General features: G+C 37.6%; 1 protein-coding gene across 4 annotated transcripts in view; it reads right to left on the bottom strand.

Moving 5' to 3' along the window:
- The window catches only part of DCC (DCC netrin 1 receptor), a 1223099-nt gene that overhangs the window by 410187 nt on the left and 785743 nt on the right, over nt 1-27169 (bottom strand). For all 4 annotated transcript variants that reach the window (XM_037805818.1, XM_037805817.1, XM_037805816.1 and 1 more), the window contains exon 8: nt 7446-7602. In XM_037805818.1, the coding sequence (XP_037661746.1) occupies nt 7446-7602 (157 nt within the window). The remainder of the gene's footprint in view (nt 1-7445; nt 7603-27169) is intronic.

The following is a 27169-nucleotide window of genomic DNA, read 5'->3' on the forward strand; positions in this document are numbered from 1 at the left end:
TTAATAAGTAGTATGATCACAAGAAAAAGTATATATATGGTTTTCACTAAGGCATGCGGAAGGCCCTAAACACTTTTTTGGTCTTTCCAAGCAGATTAATTTCATTTGCAGAGATATGCTAAAACAAAAGGAAAGGTCATTATTAGGGCTATTGAACAAGTTCCAATAATGGAAATGGGAACATTTTTAAAGGTGGGGGTGGGGTGGGAGATGCAGGCTTCTCTGAGAGCTGCTGGGAAGGAAGAGGAGCCCCCTGGGTTCCAGAGCATGCTTCGACAGCCTCTGTGATATCTCACGTCCCCACTGGTGTCTGGGCTTCTCTGACAGTTGTTGGTTTGTTTCCTCAGGTCCAGGGAGGCAGCATCAAACTGCTAAAGTAATACAAATGCATTCTGGGAAAAATGGCTTCTCCTGCCAAGTTGTCCTTCACAGATTTGTTCAGTTACAATCCCAAATGGTTCCTAGGAGATTTTTCATTATTCTCTTTGGTGATTTCGTAGCCATAAACAATACATCCCAAATCACTTCCAAAAAGTGAGTGAAATCTGAGTTTGGAAGGGCATTTTATTACTCTGGGTTTCTCTAATCTTGTATAGGCCAATGAGAGTAGCCTAAAGTGGTTAAACTCTCCATAATCTCCAAATTAAAGCAGTTAGTAATTAAGGACATCATCTCTGCTCACTCTGGTCAATGCTTCTCTGGCACACTGTGTTCTAAAGAAAAGAGGATAGTAGATTTTAGCAGCTTGCCCAATTACCATTCTACTTGTCACTGCCCCAACTGTGTCTGAGAAAGCAGCAGGCACCTAGGCCTACTGCCTCTCAGTGAAGTTCTCTTCTATGAGTCTGAAAATATAATTACCTTTAAATCTACAGAGCTCAGAGACATAGCATATGGCAGCAGGTACAGTGTCAGACAAAGCATCGTTACTTCACTTCTTTTTCTCCTGACTCTGAGTTGGTAGTGTGGGGCTAAGCCAAATTCAAGATTAAGTTGACTGAAGTAAAGGAAGCAAGTCACTGATGCTGTGTAGAATCAATTCACTATAAATTCATTCACTGGAAATACACAGACTATCAAGTATACAAAATCAGACTCCTCTTCCTCTTGATTATAAAGTCTGTAGACAACTTCTGCTCTTTGATCTTTCACAGGGATACCACAAGAAGATTCATTTAATAAGAAGCAATTCTTTCTTAGAAATTGTAGAAAATTAGGTGTTGTGGGTTACCTGGTTGAGGTTCCCTGGAAAATAACTTGTTAAATTATAAAAACACATATTTTGAACCAATAACAATAAGACTTCTGCTTTGCTGACATTAGTCAGTGCAAATCTTGTTAGTATTGATGTGATTTGAGGCATGAAGCCAAACTTGAAGGCAAAACAATGCATCCTTGTAAAAGTTACATTGAGAACTAACTGTGGTTAGTCTGTCTCCAGTGTTGGAACTGACCTCTACTCTAGTTCACAATTCAACCTATTGCATTATAATAGAGCTTTTCCTATTTCCTTGTCACCAGTCTTCCTTGTTCTTTCTATCTTCTCTTGAAAGAAATTGCTTTCTAAAATATATAACCAATCATGTCAACTCCATGCCCAAAACCTTGGCTGGCTGCCATTCCATCAAAAATAAAATTTCAACTCCTTCTTCCAAGACCCACAGACTTTAACAATCTAGCCCAAACCTTTCCTGTCCCATCTGCAATGAAGAAACCCACTATCCAACAACCACATCCACCCCTGCCTCTCTGCCTTGTCTCACTCTGCCTTTTGTTTCGTTATGTTTCATTTAACTTAGGTTAACTTCTCCTGACTCACCCTTTCTTTTTAATTTGGCAAAAGTGTTTTCATTCTTCAAATCCAATTCCAATGAAATCTCCTTGGTGAAGATTTCCCACCATCATATCCTTTGTTTCCAGCAGTACTAAATGCTCTCTCTTTGTTCCTGGTTTATATATATTATAGCTTGTATCAATGGACATTGTACCAATGGACATGTCTGTCTCTTTGACTTGAAACTGAACTATTTTAGATGTGAAGACACCTTACACTCATATTTGGTTCACATTCATCACATATACCCACTGGGTTTAAAGAATGGCTATATTGGTGTTTACAAGCTTTTAATAAATGCATAAATAAATGTGGAAAACCTCATGGAGTCATTGCAAAACATCTTCACATAGTATGAGCTTAGAAATGCCTGATGCAGTGAGTACTGTTAAAGGTTTCATACCAACTTGGTTGGGTGGCCTTCAGCATACCTCTTCATCTTTCCGGGTCTCAATTTCCTTATTTGAAAACTGAGTGATTGGGATGTATTCAAAGAAGTCTTTCTACTCAAATGTTCTTTATTAGGATAGAAAATCACCTGTGTGCTTTTGTTTTAGCTAATTCTGCACTTTTGTCTTTAAATTTAAGAAGTAAACAGAGTTTACAGATTAAGCATGATACTGCTTCTTAGTACATCATTTGGAACAAGTCCCCAACATCCATTTTAAGTAAATACACATCCTCTTGCCCAAGTGCAAATGAGTGTTTTAGTTACAAATGTGGGTGAACAACAAATGTTGTCTTGAAGTGTGAAATACCTAATTAGTAGCTTCAAGGAAGAAGAGCTATGTTAATGTCCCTTTGTGGAAAAGTAATTATGGTATTTTTAATGGAAAGACTTTAGACTTCTTTTTATCTACTTCCACTCTCATTTTTAGTTAGTGACCACAAGAATGGTCCGATAAAGAGAAAATTTTAAAACTGCACTATAGTGTTTACTGGATTAGGGTGTTTACGGGAATACTCAATGTGATAGAAACCACGGCAACCGGTTCCTTATTACCCCAGAGTCATAGATTTTGGAATCAGTGCCATCTTAGAAGGAAAGCAGATTGAGAGATGATTCACCACCAGATAAAGCAAAATGGGGAATAGAGCTAATTCCTCTTGGCCAGTGGCATCTCCACTAAATTTTCATTAAGTATTCTGCTTTTCTTGAATTGTTAAAAAGCAAAGTTCTGGGAGCAGGTACGGAACATGCTTAAAACACAATCTCTGTTTCAATATTTAGTACATAACCAAGACACTGGTTACATAGCAAACAGCTACTGCAACAAAAAATGAAAAGCTGTATTTGAGGGAAAAGATTTGTTTCAATTTGTTTTTGTTTTTTGTTTTGTTTAGTTTAAGCCTCTCTCCTCGTAATAAAATGACTCAGTCCTATGTCCTCCTGTCATTCTTTTTTCTTGAAGTGGTCTGTCTTCTCCTCCATCAGCTGTGGTCATCATCTATATACTAATTCCTAATACAGCTTTCCAGCCCAAACATCACCTCTGAGATCCAGTTTCCTATTTTCAACTCTGTGCTCAACATCTCCATTTGAATGTGTAAAGGTATGTCAAATACAACATGTCTGTAACTGAATTTTTGATCTTCATTCCCAAACCTACAACTTTTCTAGCAATATAATCTCAGTGATGGCACCACCATCCATCCATCTAAATAAGCCAGAACCCTAGGAACTATCCCTGACACTCCCCTCTCCCTCATAATTCAGGTCCAATCCATCACCTGGCCCTGTCCATGTCACCTCCTAAATGTCTCTTGAATCTGTCTCCATCATTCCATCTCCACTGCCACTCCCTTGTCCACAGCCACCATCATCTCTTGCCTGGATGTATAACAGCCTCTGCTAAATTGCTTCCCAGCTTCTGCCCAGCTCAAGTCTAACGTACACTCTCCAGCCTCAGTCATCTTTTCAAAATGCAAATAGGATTATGACATGCACATCATGCACACTAATTAAAATCCTCTTATGGAAGCATGTTCCTTTCCTTTAGCACTCCTAGCTCAGCCTTTGTTTCTATATTCATCAGTGGGACAATACCTCCTAAGACTACAGAATACTGGGTTCTCCACTACCCCCAAAACAGAGCCTGGCTCAAAGTTGAATCACAGTCAAAATTTGCTGAATAAATAAATAATGGATTATTTATATATAGGATTTAGAGACAGCATGCTTTATTTTTCAATGTACATTAAGTCCATTGGAAAAATGAAACCACTATTGCATCCTCTCATTTGATGATATAATGAAATTTTCAGGTAGAAGAGGATACGTTTTACATTTTCCAGGGAAGCAAGATGAGGCCCTGAGAGGAGGATGAACTTCGTCAAGCATTAAGCCAGGGCCAGAATGTGGCGTTCTGGATTCTGAGTCTCACTCTCTTTCTATCACAATATACTCCTTTCATTAACAACAAGCTTCGTCAGCTGCATAGTCCTCAACTCAGAAGAGCAGGGAAAGAAAATGTAAACACCGTGTTGAAAATGTAATGCACACTGAATTCTAAAATGATTCCCTGTGTCAATCATAAAAAGCTGAGCAGGTTCTCTGAGGCAGCATGAAGTAGAGTAGAGCAGATAGTACTACAAGTCAGAAGAACCCGATTGGCCTTTGTTCTGCCACAAGATAGGTGTGGGATCTTGAGCAAGTCAAGGGCTATCTTGGAGCCTTCCCTGTTTCATTTGCAAAATGAAGATACTGGTCCCTTATTTGCCTTCCTCACAGGGTTATTGTGAGGATTAAATTGAGTAATGCTCATAGAAGTGTTCTAATTCCTTCACCTAAACTCCCATATTACTTTATATGTACCTCTTTTAGGAAACATCTTTTATTTGGTGTGGCACAATGAAGAGATCTTGGATGAGAAACATTTTGCATTTAAAACCCAGTTCTAATATTTACTAGCTGTGTAGCTTCATAGGCAGTTTTTCTTCTTCTTCTTACAACTCTGAACAAAGTGTGTCACATGCTTTTGTAACATGGAGATCACTATAACTGCCTCATCCAAGGACCAAATGTACTAATGTTTGTAAAAGCAATCAAGTCCTCTCTAAATATGAGTTGGGAAACATCTGTAGTCATTCTCTTTAGTTTCCAACCCACCCAGTGTTCTTGTACATAGCACCAACAAACAAGAATTGAGTATTTTCTGTGCACTAGGAAAAGAAAAGGTGTTTTAGGCACTTTCTCATCATTTTATACAATATCATTAGGTGCCATTATCATTCAAACTGAGGAAATGGAGGCATCAGGAGAATAAGTAATTGGCTCAATGTCACACAGCTGGTAAAATTGCTGAGCCAAGATTCAAAGCCATACCACAGCCGCATGGCCTTAACCTTTCAGCCATACTGTACTTCACACCGTAAATAATTTTAGGTTACTGAATGAGAGATATTATACACATATGTATGAAGTTCTGTGTCTTATTAATGGTAAATAATGATGAAAATCTATTTAGCCATAAAGTTGTTAAATTATTATAAAGAAATATATAGAAAAAATGCATGTCATAACTGCATAAAAATTTAAAAAAAACTTAGTTCTGCTCCTGGATAATCCACTATGTTAGGAGCAAGATAAGTGTAGGAAATAAGAAAATCTGCTTTAACATCAGACTCATATTGAAATCCTGGCTCTACCACTTAATAGTCATATGATGGAGGCATAAGTGTTTCCTATACGTCTCATCTGGATAATGTTTGCTTGTGAAGATTAAGATAATTTTTATAAAATGCTTGGCCTGGTTTCTGGCACAGTAAGTGTTCAATAGATGCTCTCTGTTATTACCGAGGCTAATTCTATGGCCTTATGATGGGCATCAGTTTCTGAATGTTTAAGTAGCAGGAGGTTGGATTATGAGCCCAAAGATTACTTTCAGTTCGAACAATTTCAGTTCTCTCCTCCTCTAAGTATGAGGAGGGAATTGCTGGATATCTGTGAAGCAACTGATTCACTGTGATTTTTGGCTTTTGGGTTCTGGAATTTATGCTGCTCTAGACTTAGGAAATAAAGGTACCCTGAGAGACTGAATAAAAAGTGTCAACTATGGCGCTTGCACTACTGACACCACTAACGATCAAACAGAATTAATGATAATCTGAGCCAGAGTAATTTGCCTTCTTGCATGGTCATTGCTAATCTGAGGCAAATGCTAAATCCAGAACCTTTTAAAAAGCTATCGTGTTAAGGAGCTAAAGAAATCTACATGAGCAAACAGCATCATAGCTAATAGCCCAGAGACATATGGCACATGATTGTTCTAGATGAGAACCAGAATGCACAAAATGAAAGGGAATACTTGAATCAAATTTCCACATCAACTTTTAGTTGTTCTGCTCAATGAATAAAGATTTTATTGAATTGCTGTCAGTCTATTCATCCTCCTAAGTGACACTATTTTATTGGTTAAGGAAAGATCTATTAAGCATACAACATCCTGATGGTACTGTGAACAACTGATTGTACACTTTGGATGATTGTATGATATGTGAATATATCTCAATGAAATTGAATAAAAAAAGAATACAACATCTGTGTCTCTGCCACCTTTATTACATTGGTCACAATCAGTAAATGTCTACACAAAGCATGGTGGTAGACAGTTAGGAATGGAATTAGGAATAAGCCCTAGTCTCAGCATTCAGGGAGGCAAATTCACATATACTCAACCAAATATAAAAGAGGATATAGATGGCAAATGCCATAATAGTGATGTGATAAAAGTAGAGGGGGACGATAAAGGAAAATTGATGATTTCTGACCTGGGGGACTGTGGAAAAAAGTTTCCCAGAGTTAATTGACATGCGAGTTATGGTTTCAATTCAACAAATATTTAGCAAGTATCTAATATGTGCTAGGCATTGCTCTAGGTACGTGGGATAGCTCAGTGAATCAGGCTGATAAAAACACCCCTGACTTCATATAAGGCATGAAGCTTGTACTCAGGTGGGGGGGAAATGGAATTCAGTAAACAAAATTAATAAGCAGAAGGTTAAAAAAAATAGCTATGGACAAAAGTAAGAACAAAAAAGGGTATACGGAGTACTACGAAAAGATGACATTTCTGCAAGGATTTAGTGGCAGCTAGGGATGAGCCACTTGCATCTCTGAGGGGAAGAGAGTTCTAGGCACATGTAACAGCAATTACAAAGACCTTCAGAGTATGAGTCGTGTTATTTAGGAAACACAAAGAAGCCAGTGAGGCTCAGAGAAGTTGGGTAGTTTTCTCAAGGTCACATGGTATCAGTGGCAGTTGGGATTATAATCTTTCCACAGTGGCTCTTTTATTCTGCTCTATCAGTATACAGCCTAATTCTGCTTTCTGCTCATCACTTTGAAAATCAAGGAAATTTAAAAAATGATATATTTTCCATTATTGCCTTTTTTCAAAGAAGTTAATATAAATCGTAGGTTTGATTTTGTAATTAATTCTGTTTTTTAAAAAATAGTAATAGAGAGTCTCCATTCAGTAATGAGTAAATGGGTAAAGAACATAGAGTAGAAGTCTCCAAAGTACCTGCTCAAGTTCTCCCGCTGCCGTTACCCCACGGCATATGTTTAAAGAATGGTGGGCTGGGCTGAACTTTTATTAGTGGCACCTACCTGTTGTCACCTTCTCTGGAGAAAAAGACTGTGAAGGTTTGAATGTTCCCTTTTGCTTCAGCAGGTGGGCGCCAGCTGAGACGGACAAACCGGCTAGAAACCAAGACAGGGACCACATCTCTGGGAGCAGATGGGAGGACACTGGAGCTTGGGATAGCTGAGGAAGGAGGAGAAAAGGCTGTCAGAAGTGTTGGTGCTCCGATTGGGAAATGCGGATGAAAACAGACATGGCCCGTTAGCAAACACAGCCATAGCACAGTCACATGGGTTCTAAAGGAAGGAAGGAAACAAGGCAAACAAAGAGTAAATGGAATAAAAAATGCTTGACAGTTTAACTAAGGGAAACTACCTTAGATGATAAATTTTGGATTTTTTTTTTAAATGTTAATTATTAACATATACGACTTTACTGCATATCTGTCCAGTTTCTAGTAGTCTTAGGATCCATAATGATAAGAAAAATGTTCTGTTTGGGCAAGAAACACAAAGAGAAACTAGGTAATGTGGAATTTTAATAAACACATGAGCTCCAGAAAGACCTTCTTTTAGAAGTGTGGATAATGTACAGATGATTTAACACATTAAAGCGATTATGCTTCTCATGACTTTGAGTAATAGAAATCTCTTTTAAAAAAAAAAGGCATATAAATGATGTTAAAGCACCACAAAATTATTTTTTATAATTAATAATATATTTCCTTGAATCCTGCCTGTAATTAGGCAGGGGCTGAATAAGTGAGTGAGTGAAGGAATGAACACATTAACTAATTAATGTATTTGAAGTAAGGAATTTTGATACAGAAAATAAACTTAAGATATCTTAAATATGAAAACAAAGTTAGAGTGACAATGCTGTCAAATATAACCTATGAACTTTTTCAAGAATCAAAAGAAAAGCTAATAGAAGAGTCATAGCTAATAGAAGTTTGCAAAGTTTTGGTTTCTTTTTTTTTTTGCTTTAGAAAAAACGTGACCATACAGTTTTAATAAACAATGAGGTCATCTGACTCTCAAAAAAAAACAAAAACAAAACACATTATAGTTTCCTTCCCCTAATATTTTTGGAGTAACTAGCACTAACTCAATTCTTTAAAAAAACTGATTTCATAGGTAAAATATGTTTCATAGTAGAAAAGATACAACCCAAGAAGGTATATATAAATTGACATGGAATTTAATAATTACCTTATTTGAAAGTCAAACTAATGGAAAGCCCAACAGTCTAATAACGGCCATGGAACTTATATGAATCAAAAAATGCCTCTGGTAATCAGGTAGTTAGTACAAAACCTTATTCTGCTCAGCCTGTTTACACTGTGCTAAGTAGAATTTGAAGTAGCTTATTTATGTATTTTCTACAACCACAGTAAATTAAAAGCAGCAAATTACAAGTTGACAGAAGGTAACACAATGTAGAAACAGTTCTCTTGGGCTACCTACAAGTAAAGGAGATGGCAAAATTCTACAAGACAAAAACATCCAAGTGCACCTTGCTTGCCGAGTGTCACTGCATCAGCAGTAAAGTTTAACAATTGTTTTTCACAGAGTATAACATTGAATCATCCACAAACAGAATATTTTATCTTTTCAAACACTGGGGGGCATTTATAATCTATTTTGGTAGTTTTACATTAAATATGCATTTATGCATAGTGGGCTGTGTATTGTGTGTGTAAATTCATAATTCATCTTTGATGGATACCTCTGTTTTCTTCTTATTAGCTCAAGTTCCCTAGAAAAAATGATTGTTTCATCTTGACAGGTGATTTCTGCCCTAAAATACAAGTACCCACGTCCCTACATTTATTCTTCAATTTTGTAGGACAATTTCTCTAGCTCTTATAAAAGTTAGTCTTCATTCTCATTTTCACTTTCTATAGAGGCTGGAAGAGTTAGATTTCCTACTGTGGAGTAAACTCCTGTTAGCTGGGAAAATCTATTTGGTTGAATACCTCATTTTCCAATGTTCCAGAAACATTATCAATTTATAATATACCCCAGTTACATGGAAAAAGAGAAGTTTAAAGAATTTCAGGAAGCTTGTGAAGTTATTTCTGGCTCCACAGATTCTTAGACTACTTCTTTGTAGATTAAATCTCCTCTTGCTTTCCTGATCAATGTAGTATTTGAAATAAATGGAAAACTGGCAGCTAGTTAGCCTATTTTTTATGGCTGACTGGTAAAGGGAGGGACAGACTGATGCCTGGACAAGCACCATCTCTTTCTCAGACAGCTCAACCAACCAAGCTGAAGTTACCCTCTCACCGCCCCTCAATCTACTTTTCCTCCTCTGTTGTTTATCTCAATGTGTGTCTATACTACCCTCTCAAATGTACAGCCCAGAAACCTGAAATGCATCCTCGATTTCTGACTCTCCACACTTGGAACATTCAGTGTGGTCCCCTTCCTTAACATTTTGTAAATCTAGAGTGGCAGGGGGCAGACCTAGTGTGTCCAGATGCCTTTCTCTGGAACCCACAAATACATCCTGTGCTCAGCACCAAGTGGGTTGTCCTGGTGGGATAAAACACAATTCCTGAGTAGATAAGGGGGCTGCGAGCACATTCCTTCCCCTAGTGTCTGGAGCCTGTGTAAACATTTGCCAGAGACAGTCTGACTCTGGTGGGCATGTTTTATGACATCCAGCTCACACCCTGGTGGTATATTGATGCCTGGCAGGGAAGGAGTGTGATTCCTCCACTGCATCAGCTCATGAACACAAGAGAAAGGTGCTACATGTGGCACAGCTCAACCCTTGGCCAGGACTGAGACCTGCTGGCTATGGGGAACTGACACCCTCTAAGGAAGCTGACCTTGCTCTGTCTCTACTCTCTGCAGGCAAAACACTGTTCCACCCAGTGCTGCATGAGTCATGCTTCTATTCAACCTTGACACCTGTATTGGCGTGGGATGACATCTCTTTAGGTGTCCGTCCTTCTGACTGACACCTCCATGCACTACCTTTTTTCACGGCTACGCATATATCCAGACATTCTCTCTCACTAGTGTTACCAGGACGGTCTTCCAGTTCACCTATCTGCCTTCCTTTACATTAAACTTCCTCAAATATATTCTCTTCAAAGCATGCAGAATAAGCTTATAAAAATACGTATCTGTTCATATCACTCTTTTGTTTATCTATCTTCAGTTTCTACTGCTTTTCTCAGGGAAACCTCCAAACTTAATGTGCCGGCTGGCATGGCTCCTGCTTACCATTTCTCTTGGTTTGGGTTCCCCCATAAAAAGGCCCTAAGAAAATGGATTAAGGGCAAATATTTTATTTGGAAGGTGATCCCAGGAAACATCAGTGGGGAAATGAGAAGCAAAAAGGGAGGGGAAAGAAGACTATAAAGAGTGAGTTATTTAGCTGGTTATCCTTGTGGAAAACTGGGGAACTCTGTGGGTCAGTGTAAGACATGCCTCAGAGTTATCCTGACCCTGGGGGAAACACGTTGGGGTAGTATCTACTCAATCCCCCTGTACCATTGGTTGAGGATGATTCCAGGAGCACTGTCCCTTCTGTACACACACACACACACACACACACACACACTCTTAATAGAAAATTCCTAAAACAGATTACAAATGCTCCAGATGTTTGAAAACCCAAAGTTCTCGGTTCATGGATGATTCAGTGTAATCCTTTGGCCAGGAAAAGGCCTTTGGGCAGAGGCTTGTCAGTGTTCACAGTAAGAGGCATTTGTTAGTTCTACTCATTCAGCAAATATTTCTATCATATGCTATGCAGGCACACAGGAGACAGTGTAGAACAACAGACCAGGTCATTGCCCTCCTGGAGATGATGGAGAGATCCTCTGGCTTTGTGATGTGCGTATTCACCATGCTCTATCCATACAGAACTGCTTGCAATTTCCTACCAGCCCTTCACACAAACAGCTTTCACACCTTAACAAGCTCATCTCATTCACTAACTCCTACTTTCCCTTCAGGACATTGTTTAAATGCTGTTTCCTCTGAAAAGAATTCCCTAACCAATGCAATTGCAAAATGTATCACAACTACTATAAAAACAATGCCTACAATCAATGAAATAACAAATGATCTTATTTTAAAATAGTAATATTCCACAGAGTGGCATCGTCAATGTGGCCATGTAAGACATGCCCTTAGAAAACCTCTCGAGATTCAGAGAATAAAAGGACAAATCCCACTTGTTCAGAACTCTGGAGGATAGACAGTAGAGACTGGAGATGAACTTCACAAATTTTGAATCAAGAAAAGGGAAAATATCAGTTAGGAAATTTCTGTCCTGGACCAGTCAGTCCACTTTGTCACTCGGTCCTGTGCATCTTGGTAGTTGCACAGAGGCAGCACGGCACGGGCCCTTCCAACCAGGGACACAGACTATAGAGCCACTCACAGCAGCAAGTTACATACCCAGCCACAGGCAGAACACAAGCCACTGAGGAGTGCTGCATATAAAAGAGCCCCCAGGATGGGGGGGGGGGGCATATCACAGTAGAAAGGCTGGCAATTGTTGCTCGCACTCAATCAAGTTTCTGTTGCTGGGACCACCTGAATGCAAAATGGACTTTTCTGGAGTGACCCACCATTCTAGTTTGCTAATGCTGCTGGAATGCAAAACACCAGAAATGGATTGGCTTTTATAAAAGGTGTTTATTTGGTTACACAGTTACCATCTCAAGGCCATAAAGTGTCCAAGGTAACACATCAGCAATTGGGTACCTTCACTGGAGGATGGCCAATGGTGTCCGGAAAACCTCTGTTAGCTGGGAAGGCACGTGGCTGGCGTCTGCTCCCAAGTTCTAGTTTCAAAATGGCTGTCTCCCAGGATGTTCCTCTCTAGGCTGCCGTTCCTCAAATATGTCACTCTTAGTTGCATTTGGGATATTTGTCCTCTCTCAGCTTCTCCGGAGCAAGAGTCTGCTTTCAACGACTGTCTTCAAAATGTCTCTCATCTGCAGCTCCTGTGCTTTCTTCAAAGTGTCCCTCTTGGTTATAGCTCCTCTTCAAAATGTCACTCACAGATGCACTGAGTTCCCTCTGCCTGTCAGCTCATGTATATGGCTCCACTGATCAAGGCCCACACAATGGGTGGGCCAACACTCCATGGAAATTATCCAATTAGAGTCATCACCCACAGTTGGGTGGGGCGTATCTCCACAGAAACACTCAAAGAATTACAATCTAATCAATACTGATAATGTCTGCCCACACAAGATTAAATCAAAGATAATGGCATTTGGGGGACACAATATATTCAAACTGGCACACCCACCTTTCTAGATTGACTCCATATAATTCCCCAGGGCAGAATATATTAGCATGGAAGAAAATGGAGGCAGAAAAGCCTCAGAGAAGAAAAAAAGGGAAGGGGCATTAAAGTGAACTGCTGTAAGACAGAAGAGTCACAAAATTGAGAAGTATAAGGAAAATAGGGCACCAAGTAAGGGAGAGAATTTAAACAAATCAGAGGAGCTGGGGAGAAAATTTTGCACACAATCAAACAGATCAGGTCCATATTCCCAGAGAAGGAACAGAGGAAGGGAAGCTTTCTTCTGGAGGTGAAACAATTGCACAAAAAGTGCAATCTTAAAAATTGCACTGCACATCCAGGGCAAGAATCAGAGGAAGAAGAGCTGAGAAAATACGATTAAACACAGGCTATAGAAAAGGTCTATAATAAGTTGGGCTAAGTGACAGAGAAGAGCCATAACACAGAGCCAATAAACAATAAAGCCCTAGATGAGAGGGAGAAATGGACCTTCAGAGTTAACTCACCAAGATAACCATATGCCCAGACATGAGCAAAAAATTGCAAGACATACCAAGAAACAGGAAGATATGACTCAGTTGAGGGAACAAATTAAAACTCGAGGAGGTACAGAATTTGGTACAACTAATTAAAGAAGTTCAAACAAATCTAAATCAATTCAAGGAGATGAAGTAAAATATGCATAAAGGATATTAAGAAGACAATGTGTGAGCATAAAGAAGAATTTGAAAGTATAAAAATAAACATAACAAATTATGAGGATGAAAGTCACAACAGTAGGGGTTAAAAATACACTAGACTGTTCCAGTCTTTATTTTCTATCTTTCCTTCTGGTGTCATACATGCCCCTAGCCTTTCACCAGAAAAACATACTATAAGAAAACAAAATTACCCATTTCTCTTACGAATACAGAGGCAAAAATCTTCAAAAAGATAATTTCAAATCAAATCCAACAGCACATCAAAAGAATTATACACCATGAACAAGTGGGTTTTATCCCAGGTATGTAAGAGTGGTTCAACACAAGAAAATCAATTAATGAATCTACCACATTAACAAAAGAAGGGGAGGGGGAGAAAAAGAACATGATCATCTTGATTGATTCAAAAAAGTCATTTGCCAAAATCCAGCATACTTTCTTGATAAAAACACTTAGAAAAACAGGAATAGAAGGACACTTTCTCAATATGATAAAGGGCATATATAAAAAATCCACAGCTAACAACACACTTAATTGTGAAAGACTGAAAGCTTTCCCTCTAAATCTGGGAAAAGAATGGATGCCCACTGTCACTATTGTTATTCAACATTGTGCTAGAAGTTTTAACCAGAGCAGTTAGAAAAGGAAAAAGAAATAAAATGCATCAAAATAGGAAAGAAAGTAAAACTGTCACTATTTTAAGATGACATGACCCTATATATAGAAAGTCCTGAAAAATCTACAACAAAGCTACTAAAGCTAATAAACAAAGTCAGCTAATTGGCAAGGTACAAGATCAACACACAAAAATCAATAGTGTTTCCACACATTACTAATGAGCAATCTAAGAAAGAAATCAAGGAAAAAAAAACCATTTACAATAATAAATAAAAGAATCAAATATCTAGGAATAAATTTAACCAAGGACGTAAAGGACTTGTGTACAGAAAACCACAAAACATTGCTAAAACAAATCAAAGAAAACTTAAATAAGTGGAAGGACATTCCATGTTCATGGATTGGAAGACTAAATATCATTAAGGTAAACATACCCAAAATGACTTACAGATTCAATGAAATCCCAATCAAAATTCCAAAAGCCTACTTTGAAGAAATAGTAAGCCAATTATCAAATTTATTTGGAAGGGTAAAGGGCCCTGAATAGCAAAAAACATATTGCAAAAGAAGAATGAAATTGAAGAACTCATATTTCCTGACTTTAAAGCATATTACAAAACTACAGTGGTCAAAATAGCATGGCACTGGCACAGGGCTAGATATATTGACCAATGGAATAGAATTAAGAGTTCAGAAATACAGCCTCACATTTATGGCTGATAGATTTTTGACAAGGCTCCAAAGTCCACTCAATTGGCGAAGAATAATATCTCCAACATACAGTGCTTAGAGAACTGGTTATCCATATGCAAAAGAATGAAAGAGGTCACCTTTCACACACCATATACAAAAATCAACTCAAGATGGATCAAAGACCTAAATATAAGAATGAAAACTATAAAACTCCTAGACAAAATTTTGGGCATCACCTTCAGGATCTTGTGTTAGGCAATGGTGTCTTAAACTTTACACCCAAAGCACAAGCAATGAAAGAAAAAATAAATAAATGGGACCTTCTCTAAATTAAAAACTTCTGTACATCAAAGAACTTTGTCATGAAAATTAAAAGACAACCTTCTTAATGGGAGAAAATATTTGGAAACCACAGACCTGATTAGGGTTTAATATCCTGAATATATAAAGAAAACCTACAATTCAACAATAAAAGGACACACACACACACACACACACACAAACAATTAACAAATGGGCAAATGACTTGAATAGACATTCTCCAAAGAGGGTAAACTAATGGTTAAAAGCCATGAAAAGATGCTCAATATCACTAGCTATTAGGGAATGCAAATCAAAATCACAATGGGATATCACATCACACCCACGAGAATGGGTAGCCATTAAAAACAAAAAACAAACAGAAAACTCCAAGTGTTGGAAAGGATGTGGAGAAACAGGAACGCTTATTTATTGCTGGTGGAAATGTTAAAATGGTGCAACTGCTGTGGAAGACAGTTTGGCAGACCCTCAGGAATCTAAGTATAGAAATGGCATATGACGTGGCAATCCTGCTACTAGGGATATACCTAGAAGAACTGAAAGCAAGGATTCAAACAGATATTTGCACAACAATGTTCATAATTCACAATTATGTGGCATTATTCACAATTGCCAAAAGATGGAAGCAACCCAAGTGTCCAACCAATGATTAGATAAACAAAATATGGTATACTCATATGATGGAATATTATTCACCTGTAAAAAGGAATGAAGTCTTGACGGATGCCACAAGATGGATGAACTTTGTGGATACTATTCTGAGTGAAATAAGCCAGACACAAAAGGACAAATATTGTATGATCTCACAGACATGAACTAATTATAATAAGCAAACTCCTAGAGTTAGAATCTAGAATATAGGTTACCAGGGGATAGACTGGCATTAGAGAATGGGGTATTGATGTTCAATTTGTACAGAATTTCTATTTAAGTTGATTACTATAAAGGTTTGGAAATGCATGGTGGTGATGGCAGCACATTATTGGAAGTGTAAGAGCACTGAATTATACAGGTAAATGTGGTTATAAGGGGAAACTTTAGGTCTATATATATTACTAGAATAAAAATTAAAGGATTAAAACATAGGACTTCATAACACAGTGAACCCAAGACCAAAGAACACATCTGGCATGGATCTACCCATGAGTTTAATTAGGGACTTAAAAAACAGAAGACACCCTGATGGCGGCAGGCTGGGACAGTGAAGTCAGCATTCCTCCATTCCGCAGAGAGACAGAGAGACATGCCAAGGGGTGAGCTGCTTATATAGGCTTGTGACAATGGAGTTTCTCATGAGATTTGGTTACAACAGGACCTCGTGAGATTCTGTAACTAACAGTGATTAGGAGAGGGACGTTTTCATGCTTTCCCCCCTGGGGGGAGGGCCTGTTGCCTGGTCCTGAAGGCGGCTGTGTCTATATCAGTAATGGAGGAGGGGGCAGGGCCCGGGCCCTCACAACCCTATTGTAGATGATGGACTGTGTTAATAATATGAGTATAAGAATGTCCTTTCATGTATTATAACACATGTACAGCCCTAATACAAGGTGTTAATAATAAGTTGGTATACGGGAAAAAATATGCCTCATGTAAACTATGTAACTAGTAACTATGGGCAATAGTTTAATAGTACTATTTTAATAATCTTTCATCAACTGGAACAAAGTAACTACTGTTAAAAAATAGCACAAACATAAAAAATTGCTGTCATCAATCCTAACAAATGCTCCACAACAGTGCAAGGTGTTGGGGAGGTGGGGTAGGGCGATGTATGGGAATCCTATATTTTATGCATGATTGTTCTGTAAATCCACAACTTCTCTAAGAAAAAATAGTATTCAACCTGACAAATAATAAAAGAAATGCACATTAAAATAAAATTCAAAACAATGTATAAGAGTAGCAAGACTTTAAAGGATGCTGATGTCTAGTGTTTTCCAGGGTGTGGTACTCTCACACACTGTCAAGTGAAGTTTGTTTGAGCACTACCTTTTCAGAAGTCAATTTGGAAAAATCCTATAAAATAAAAACTATTCATACTATTTGACCAAACATTTGCATTTCTATAAACTTATCCTTTAGAAATTAACAAACCTCCCCTTATCAGTATACCAACCTGATGTCAGAGATAGCAGCACTTTTACTCATAATGTTTATCAGTTTCAAGAAAATGGGAACCTTGTAAGATTTTTTAAGAAAATATTTTTATAAAAGAAAAGAAAATATCATCAATAATGACTTAGAGAAACCTTTTGAGGATTTTCAGTATGCTAGAAAAATATGTTGAAAAGAACAGGAGGGGAGTTTTCAAACCCCTTTCCCCCAAGAGCACCCCACTTATACATGGCATCATTATCAAATATGAGTTGGCTCCCCTGTCCATTCAGGGGTTGCCAAGAAGAGTGAGGGCAGTCTGCACAGATGCTCCTCTCTCCAGATTTCTGGTGGTGTTTTCTTATGGAGCTGGTTTAGACTCAGATGGACAGATAAAGCTCAGAACATAATTAATCACGGACTCTTTACCTTAATGTAAAGAGTTGTTATAGTCAAAGGAAGGGGCACTTTTATCAAAGGAATGGCTTCTTACTTTATTCAGGGGAATTAATTTTGTTCTTACTAATCCTCCATGCTTTCTCTCAACAGAAACTTGTTGTCAAATAAGGTCTCAATAAGGAGCCAATCAGGACTTCTTTCCTTTGCTCTCTGAGGCCTAATCTCCAGTCTGGCCCTAATCTCCCCAGCCCATTACTGTTGCTATGGCTACAACTTCTTTATCTGTTGTCATGGAGAAGAGGAGACAGTTTGCCACACTGTTCCAGCATATTCTTTTTTTTTCTAGACCACCTTTTAAAAAATTTTATCATAGCAAAATTCAGAAAAAGGAGATGACTTCTGAAGATACTGCAAATCCAAAGAATGGACCATTTTGAAACCAAAAAGAGACATTTTGATTACAGCAAGTGCAATAGCCTTGGTAACAATTACATTCTTGGGTTAATTTTTGTATAGATCCACAACTCTCTAGTTACTGGAAACTCTTTCTTTTTAGACTTTTAATATACAGTGTTTACGGCCATTAGTTTAATAGTGTAAGACCTTTACTCCCTAGAGCACTTGAAAGATAAGATGTATTCATAAAAATTCAAAAACATTTAGTTTGCATTAATCATCAAACCAATAAGCTTATTTTTCTGTTGCTCTTTAACTTTTCATTTCCAACATTGGTAACTACAATATACATGTGGTCACCTAATCAACTAGCTGCTTTATTAGCTACATCTCCTTACTAACTTGAAGATTTAATTAAAATAAAGTACAATGAAAAGAGATATCATTAGTGAAATGATAGGAATATTTAAGTCTCCTAAGGTGAAAACATCAAAATTTCCCTTTTGCTTTTTTGTTATTGTTGCTCCTTTGACACCAAACTGGCATTTTAATATCTAAATGAAGACATTGAATAAAATATAAATTTGGGGTTAAAGTAATTTTACCAACTTACTAAAAAGTTTATGATGGTTGAAAATTACAAAGAAGAACAATTTTTCTAAAATCGCACATCGTTTACAAAATTCAAGGAATTGTGGCTTTTGAGCTAGTACATTAAGAACTTTAATGAAGCTAAAAAATGTGGATTTAAAAAAACAGTAGTTTTAAGGCTTTTATACATTTTAAATTAATAATAGGTGAAAGCTAATGTACTCTGTGAGATCTCATTAAATTTTAATCTTTACTTCACAGAATTTGTTGGATATAGTCACTTAAATGAATAACTAAACTTTTTTAAATGTACAGCAAGCTTCTACTATCACGCATGAAGCCAGGATTTTTTTTTTTTTTAAGTCTTGGATATTGCTCCCAAAGAATAGGGAAACTAATTTGAGAACACAATATGTACACATGTAGGACAGTTAAAGTGGATGGGACACTTACAAATGAGTTTCAGTCTAAATTTTTCATAGGGTAGTTATTTAGAACTCAGAACATACTTTCTCAATAGCAATGATTATTGCTATTCAAGAGGCATATATAATTTGTAATATTGATGAACTGTCATAGTGCTATGGATTTGAATCATCCATTTCATGGACTTTCTTTGGTAAAATCAATGTATGTATCCATCATTAATCCATTCAATATTCACTGAGGTGTTACTGGGTGCAAGGAACTACATGAAGAGCAATTCACTCAGTTTCCAAATTCCAGGGCATAAAGGAGGTTGAAAATCTCCCTGCCAGGGCTTTTCCCTCAAGAACTATCTCCCACCACCTTCAACCCTACTCCTCCCGTACCAGCCCTGCTTTCTCATTTGTCTTGAGCAAAGGTAGACCTGAGAAAGGATCCAGTCGAGGATCTCCAAGGATGGGGATGTAGGCTTGAGAAATTTCTAAGGGCTCTAGTTGCAGGCTTGGTTCCTTGCTACTTCTCAGTTCTCCACACCAAACATTGCTCAGTTCCATAAAGACCTCATGCTCTTACCTCTGCTACTTCCTATGTCCTGTCTTCTGGGTTGGAACACTTCCCCCAACTGCTTTGCTGCACTGAGCTGGGCTCTTTCTTCAGGTTTCAGCTTAGGCTTACGTTCCAGCCAGGGCGAAGTCTTCCTGCTCTGGGCTTTCACAGTACCAGGATAAGATAAATGATCCTGCCAGGGTACGTCCCATGCTGCACTGTAATGGTCTGGCCATTTTTTGGTATCCTATTCCAAATTATATGCTCTGTTAGATAGGAATCAAGTCCTAACTGTTCACTGTTTAATCCCAAACCCAGCAGATGTAAGTCACATCACAGACATCCTAAAAAATTCTTGCCATGTTAATTAAATGACAAGTTTCGTGAATTTGTGAAACTGTAATGTTTAGACGTTGGCTAGAAAATTCCCTTTCAGAATCCTCCAAAGTGGGTATTTGAGAATATGAACTAGAAGGGGACTGGGCTATAACAGCAGGCAGTTTGTGATAATCATCACTCTGCTAACAAATTACAGAGTAGATTGAAAAACAGAACTCAGAGGAAGGTCCTAAGGGAATGTAGGATTGAGGAAAGAATCTTTCATTCTGGACCAAAAGAGGAAGGGAAAATACAACACAATCTGCTCCTGAAACCCAACTACATGTCAAGGAGTACAAAAGGTGTGTTCATATAGAAACAGTTCCTAAGGAACTATTTCATTAAGAAGCAGAAAAGAACTCAGAGGAAAAGCAGGGGAAGGGACAGGGGCCTGTTATAGGAAATGTGATTCTCATCTCAGGGACTATACATCAAAGCACACTGCCAAGTGAAAAGTTGTATGCTAAGAAGGATTAACTATGGGCACACCAGGAGATAAGACAAGAAACAAATCGTGGGAAGTATTTTCCTATCAGCAGAGATAACTATACCTCTGGGTGCTTGAGACCTTCTCAGACAAAATAAAGAGAAAAATAGTATCTGGTAAAATGGTAAACCAAAACATGCATGACTAAAAGTTTCTTAGGCTCCAATCGTACATCGTATTATGTAAAAGCAAATATTGTGTGCTTTTGATAATTTTGTTTCCACTTGGTTTATTTGGGAAAGTGCCTTTTGAAGAAATTTAATCAAGAGGGAGCTAGAAGGGTGTAGGCAGCAGGGGTGGGTGGGGTTGGGGTGACCAGGGCAACATACACCTAATCAGATGGATTTGAGCTGCAACCAGATGGACTGGATGTTGAATTCTTGCTCTGACACTTCATGACTGTGTAACTTGGAAATTTATTTAGCCTCTCTAAGCCTTACTTCCCACATTTAAAAACTGACTGAAAATATTTAACTTACAGGATTATTAAGTGACAATGAGAAATGGATTTGAAACGCTGCTCACAATACCTAGCATATGGTTTGTATTCAATGAATGGTTGCTGTTATTATTATACTTAGATCTTAGAAACAGAAAGCTTGTTTCTGTTGGCCTGGTTTGATGTTGTGTGTGTGTGGCTGGAGATATAAAAACGCTAATGAAAAGGCTTGGGGAAGCACTTCAAGCCCAGTAAGTTGGGGATAAGGGTGATTCTCTATGCAAGGACAGTATTTGGTCACCTCAATCAATATCCTTCCCTCCTTCCTTTATCAGGACTATTTCTCCACAGTCTGCCGAAGACTGCAGGGGGAAATCCAACCTTCATTTTCTTCCCTGAATCATCCTACATGTCTGCTCCTATAAGAATGTGCTTCATTTTGGTCTCTTTTCCTACTGATCACTGTGCCCTTTCCAAGGCTCTGTGAGTCCACCTTTAACCATTTCTCCCTTTAATTTCTCTTCCTGGCATCTCTCACCAATTACAGGAGAACTACCCATTTACCCAATCCCCAGCTCCTTTTGGTTCCACCCTTTCCTTTGAGTTAATGTCACTGAATTTCTAACCTTTTTTTAGACCCCTTCTCTATACCCAGGGACCCAAAACCTGCATTTCACTCATTCCCGTCACCAGAGCTTCCTCTGGGGATAAAGACTGACAAGCTGTGACATCTCCCCTCCCATCCCTCATGTTCCTTTATTGTCCTTCACCTCATCCCAGCCATATGGAGCTCTGTCCCGGGCTGCCAAGCAATCCCTTTTTTCTGTCCGTGAAGAACATCTGAAGGAACACATTGCTGATACAGATCATTATGGCAGGCCTGCAGAAGCAGTGCTTTTCCTTGCAATTTCTTTGGGTGATGAGACACTACTAAGGTAAAATAGCTGACAAGCTGTTGTCAGGGAAAGAGAATTGAATCAATAGTAGTGAATTTAAAATTTATTGTTAGGCAACCAGATTTTTTTTTCCAGTAAGAAACTTAATGTAAAGGTAAGCTGAAGATAATATAACTTAAGTAAGAAGAACAAAGGTTTAAGCTACTCTCTTTAGCAATGTAGGTACTTTTAAGAGCTGGTATTACTATTTCAGGATACCAAATGACTGGGGGGAAAAAAAAACTCCAATCTCACTTCAGGGCCCAGAGCCCAGTAAGTTCTCCTAATGCTTGCTTTAAGCTATGTCCATAAAGTTTAAAATAAATTTTAAAAGAATACATTTAAGGGGTTGGAATATGAGTAGCTGGAGAAATGTTCAGTGCCAGGATGGACTAATTTCAGTTTTTTAGAAAATTCTCAGAAAATCAGAGCGGAGAGTTTCAGCAGGACAGTTTGACTGAACGCTGTATTTCAGATGCACAGAATGATAGCTAGTATGTGAGGAGACACCACAGGCCAGGAATGCAATGGCAGGGTACAGCATGGAAGTTTATTAAGCATCTGTGTGCAGTGCACTTGGCTCTAACCCCTTGCTACCCATCCCTGAATTTTACAGCCAATACAATGAATTAAAGGGAAATAAAAATAAAGGGAATGAAAGAGAGCATAAAAATAAGATAAATTATTACTTATTCCCATCAGTTTGTACAAGTAGAGCCCTGTGTCACTGCTGTGAAGCCAGTGCAAAACAACAGGGGAGCATGGCATGCATAAGAAGAGTGTGTCTTTGGATCTTTGTTTCCTTTTTGGTTTGTCCTTCTAAGGCTTATATAAATACAAGAGAGGGAGAAAGAGAAAGAGAATGGCTGATCAATTCTTCCCCTCTCAGGGAAGGAGGATGGTAAGAGTGGAGTACTTGCAACCACAGCTGAGTGATCACTCACAGAGCTCATCTTTTTTTAATGTACTGCAGTGAGGAAATGACAGTAAAGCTGTAAACCTTCAAAAAGGCTTATTGGCCTGGACCTAGCATTCATATGTCAAATTCAATAAGTAGGCAAACCAAAGGAATAGCTACCAGAGATGACTGATTAAGTAATATACACACATTATATAATCATCAGTTGTAGTCATGCACCAAATGTCATTACTTTCCTTGGTCACTCTCAGTAGAACAGTATTAATTTTGTTAGAGAAGATGGATCTTTAAAAGCTTTCTTTGATTTCTTAAAACATCATTAAATGTGTTGATTTACCTAAAGACTCACTCATAGCAACTTGAATTATGGTTGGTAAATTTCTTGGATAATTCAAATATAACCTGAGGCATGTGACATTCTGAAATATAGGACACACAGGTGTTCATCTACCATAACAAATACACCTATTTTACGTTTGATTCCTATGCTATTGTAGCTTAAAAAAAAAACAACAAAAAAACGTGTTTGGCTGTATTCACATGTTCATCTCCAGCATGAAGGATGACATCTTTTCTGGATTAAAATGAAAAGAATTTTGGGCTTGAAATTAGGTGAAAAGGTCTTTTTCTTTTATACTTAGTAGTGTGCGTATTTCTTGTAGGGTGCAGAAAGGATAATCTCCAAGGTTGCTACTACAGTTCTGTCCTCTAAAAAGCAATATTATCTTCCATCTCTCTTGGTCTCTTTTCTCTCTTCTTTTTTCTACTTACTGCTTTTTCCATTTTTTCTTTGAAAACTGGTTCATCCAAATTTGGAAAAAAATTTGGAACCAAATGGCACCTCACAACCCATTTAGATGGTAATAGCTGGTTCTGAAGAAAACATAATACAAGAGAAAGTTTGGAAGTAGGCGGTTGAAACAGTGGGATCCTGATACTGATTATATACTGGATCCGACTTATCACACTGTCTCCTGTCTCTGAATTTTCCCATTATGACTATAAAAATACTGTAAAAGCATCTCACTTTAACATGACCACAAAGACAAAAAAATGCAGTAGATGAAACCATAAAGTGCTCTGAGTTCAGTTAAAGATTGAGTCTAAAATTATAGAAAAAAAATGCTACCAGCCCGTCTTGACTATTTTGCCACCTTAATAAACATAATCTTCCATATTAAGGGAAAAGATAGATCATTCCTGAATAAGAAAGCTCAAGATGACAAAATTTATACTACAAATATGTAAAACTGTCTAACAAAAAAAGAGGCAGCTCTGAAACTAGTTGAGTACAAGAGCCTGCTGGGTTAAAGCCAGGCTTTGCCACTTACTCTCTGAATGACCCAGGACTTAAAATTTCTGTACACCATTGCAGAGAGAGTCAAAAAGAAATGTGACTGACAGAGTATATATACTATCCAGAAATAAATGTGAAAAGCAAATCTTGAAACCTACTCAAAGGAAATAGGGGTGAATATATTATGCTCTTAAAGTTGGGAAGATAGTTCTAAGAATATGACAAAAGCCCGAGCCCATGAAGAAAAATAGTAAATATGACTAGATTTCATACAAAGTAAAACTTCTGCATGGAAAAGCATAATAAAAGGGATGAAAATATGAATGACAAGCTGAGGAAATATTCCAATACTAGTACAAAGATTAACATTCCTAATATGCAAAGAGCTATAACAAATCAAGTAAACTGCTGCAAGAAAAATGGATGATAGATAAGAAAGCCAGAGTTAGAAAAAGATGGGAAGTTAGTGTCAGTATATGCAACCTTCACTTCAGTATCTTTGAAAACTCCTATTATTATTCCCTCCTCAGAGTAATACTGATTTCAACAAAAGGAATCATTCCCCTATATTGGATGTCAGCATAAGAATACAAAGTGCTGTGGCCTTCATCTTCAAGAATGAGAAAATTAATTTGTTAGGCTTCAATTGGAAAGAGAACAGCCATTCTCACACCTTTGGTTATTTAAAGCAAAGAATACATGACATACTATGTTCATAAGTAAATAGTTTGACAGAAGGAAAAAACTCCCTGTACAGATTTCAGAGCTCGATGACACACTTACTGAAACATTTCTAAATTTCTAATATGTAGTTTGGGGTGCTGTAACTATTCTGTAATAAGTATGAAGATATGATAGAGAAAGTTAACTTTGGCTTCCAGTTCCCTCTTCATTATCATTGTGTCTAGACAGAGATTAAAATATGACATTTAAATAAATGCACTTAGCAATAACTAGGGGGGAAATCAAGATGAACTAGAGGAGATATCTTCTGCTCTTTGTGTCACCCAGCTCTATCATAATCCAAACATAAATTATCTCTCCTGGGGTCTAATTCTCTCAGGTCCAGTTAAGGGATGAAAAAACAGGGGACTGTAAGGGCTTTATTGCTGAGCATTTTCTGAACAATCAATCTGTGCTCTCTTAAGGAAGAGATACTCCTCCAAGGAGAATTAACAGAAAATGTGGTCTAATCATGCTAGATTTAACCATAAAGTTGATTGCAGCTATTAAAAAGAGAGTTGGGCTCTCTCATTTTTGGTGGGCTGGTTGAAGATGAAATCCACTGAGGAGGAAAGCCTAGGTCTTCAGCAACCTGTGTGCCAGACCAGAAGTGGCACTGTGAAAACCTTCATAACATCTGCTGCATAATTCCCTAAAAATCAAGTGGGCTTGGAGTTGGACATTTCACAGTTAAAAGCTGATGGGACTATAAAGGCAACTACTTGATCTTTGACCAAGATTTGATCCTGAATTACACAGATGATGTAGATCAACATGATTCCCAGATACAAGCTGGTCATTTGATACCAGAGAAATGAAATTTTTTCAAGAGTCCAAAACTGGATCTGAGTCTTCTTTACCAGACTGAAACTCATGGGTGCTGTAAGTCTTGGATATACAATTGATGACTGCCTTTTTCTTTTATGCCTGAATATAGATGATTCTTCACATTAAAGATGGAAGCTGACATTTCTCATGAGAAGTGGTCTCATAGAATCAACTTGCAAAAATGTAAGAGGCACAAAGGAAAGAATAAAATACTTTTTCTTCTATCATTATTAAATCCCTTCCTAGATTGTAAGCTCCATGAAAGCAGGATACCTTTCTTATCCTTAATGCCTAACTCAGGTTAAATATGCAAAAAATATTTGAAGTAAAGTGATTTGAATTCTTCCATTGATTTTGTTTAATTCCTGGAGAATGGCAACCATTTTAGTTGTGTTTCAGCAAGACATTTAATGGAATAACTGGGACTTAAGCTCTGATGTAAAATGTATATATAGATACATTAAGCTATTTGGATACCTATGAGTCTACTTAAAACTCTCTAATATCTGATTATAAGGCTTGATCCTTCCAAGAGGCAATGAAGAATCATTACCAAAACAACCTGTGTTTGTGAGGAACAGATAAAAAAAGTTTACTGGTAAGAGATCTTTATTGTGAAATTTTATCTATAAACTTACTGGATATTTAAACAAATACTAAAGTATCAAATGAGTTTTAGAGTAGATGACGGTAAAAGTTTAAGATTCAAAGATAGTAGGAGGGAAAATGACCTTCTGAAACTAAGAGAAATATGATACAGAAATACTCATAGGGACTTACAGTAGCTACACAAGAGTATTATTTTAAAATCAAATGACATGGTTTTTTGAAAGGTGAAAGTAACCTGGTAATTAAATGGTATAAGTGATGTATGAGCACAAATTGTGCCGTCATAGTTTAGAAATGAAATCATATGCTTTTGAAGTCACTTCAAGGAGAATATACAATTCATGAACATTCATTAGTGTGTGTAAAAACATTGAACAGCTGAGTCAAACTATTTCAGAAACAAAATGTGACAGGTCTTTAAGTTGCCAGGCTTTTCTGTTGAGACTCTCAATTTGGGAATAAAAACAAGGAGTCCAAAGAGTGAAGAAGTTACTTCTGTGTGTTCAGGTATAGCGCACAACTGCCACTTGAAAACCAGTGCTTTTTTCTCCATTATGATATCTCTAGGCTGCTTTTGTAAATATGTTCTCACAAAAACTTTCTCATATCTATTCTAAGTAGTTCTGCCATTGAAGTAGGCAGTAACATCCCCAGGTATTACTTAATAGGCAACAGTAACTATTACATCTCATGAAGTATACTATTTCCAGTATTTTTTTCCACTTGCCTGTTAAATATAACTTGGAAATGGGACTAGACTACCTTTCCATCAAGGCTGAAGCTGTTGGAATGTCTGCTTTCTGAAATGGTCACTCTTTCCCTTTTGAGTCTTATTGTTACCCAGACTCCTTTTAGAAAGAATGGATTCAAGATGTGTGTGTGTGTGTGTGTGTGTGCGTGTGTGTGTGTGTGTAGCAAAACTGTAAAACTAGAAAAACATAGAATATCACATGGAAGTACACAGCACAAAAAGGAAAGGTTGATAAATTTTTGTACACTAAAATTTCAAGCTATGATTTCCATACCATGTAACTGACAAAGGACTCCGTTTAAATCAAGAAAATGAG

This window comes from Choloepus didactylus, chromosome 16 (assembly GCF_015220235.1).
Source record: "Choloepus didactylus isolate mChoDid1 chromosome 16, mChoDid1.pri, whole genome shotgun sequence".
NCBI lineage: Eukaryota > Metazoa > Chordata > Mammalia > Pilosa > Megalonychidae > Choloepus > Choloepus didactylus.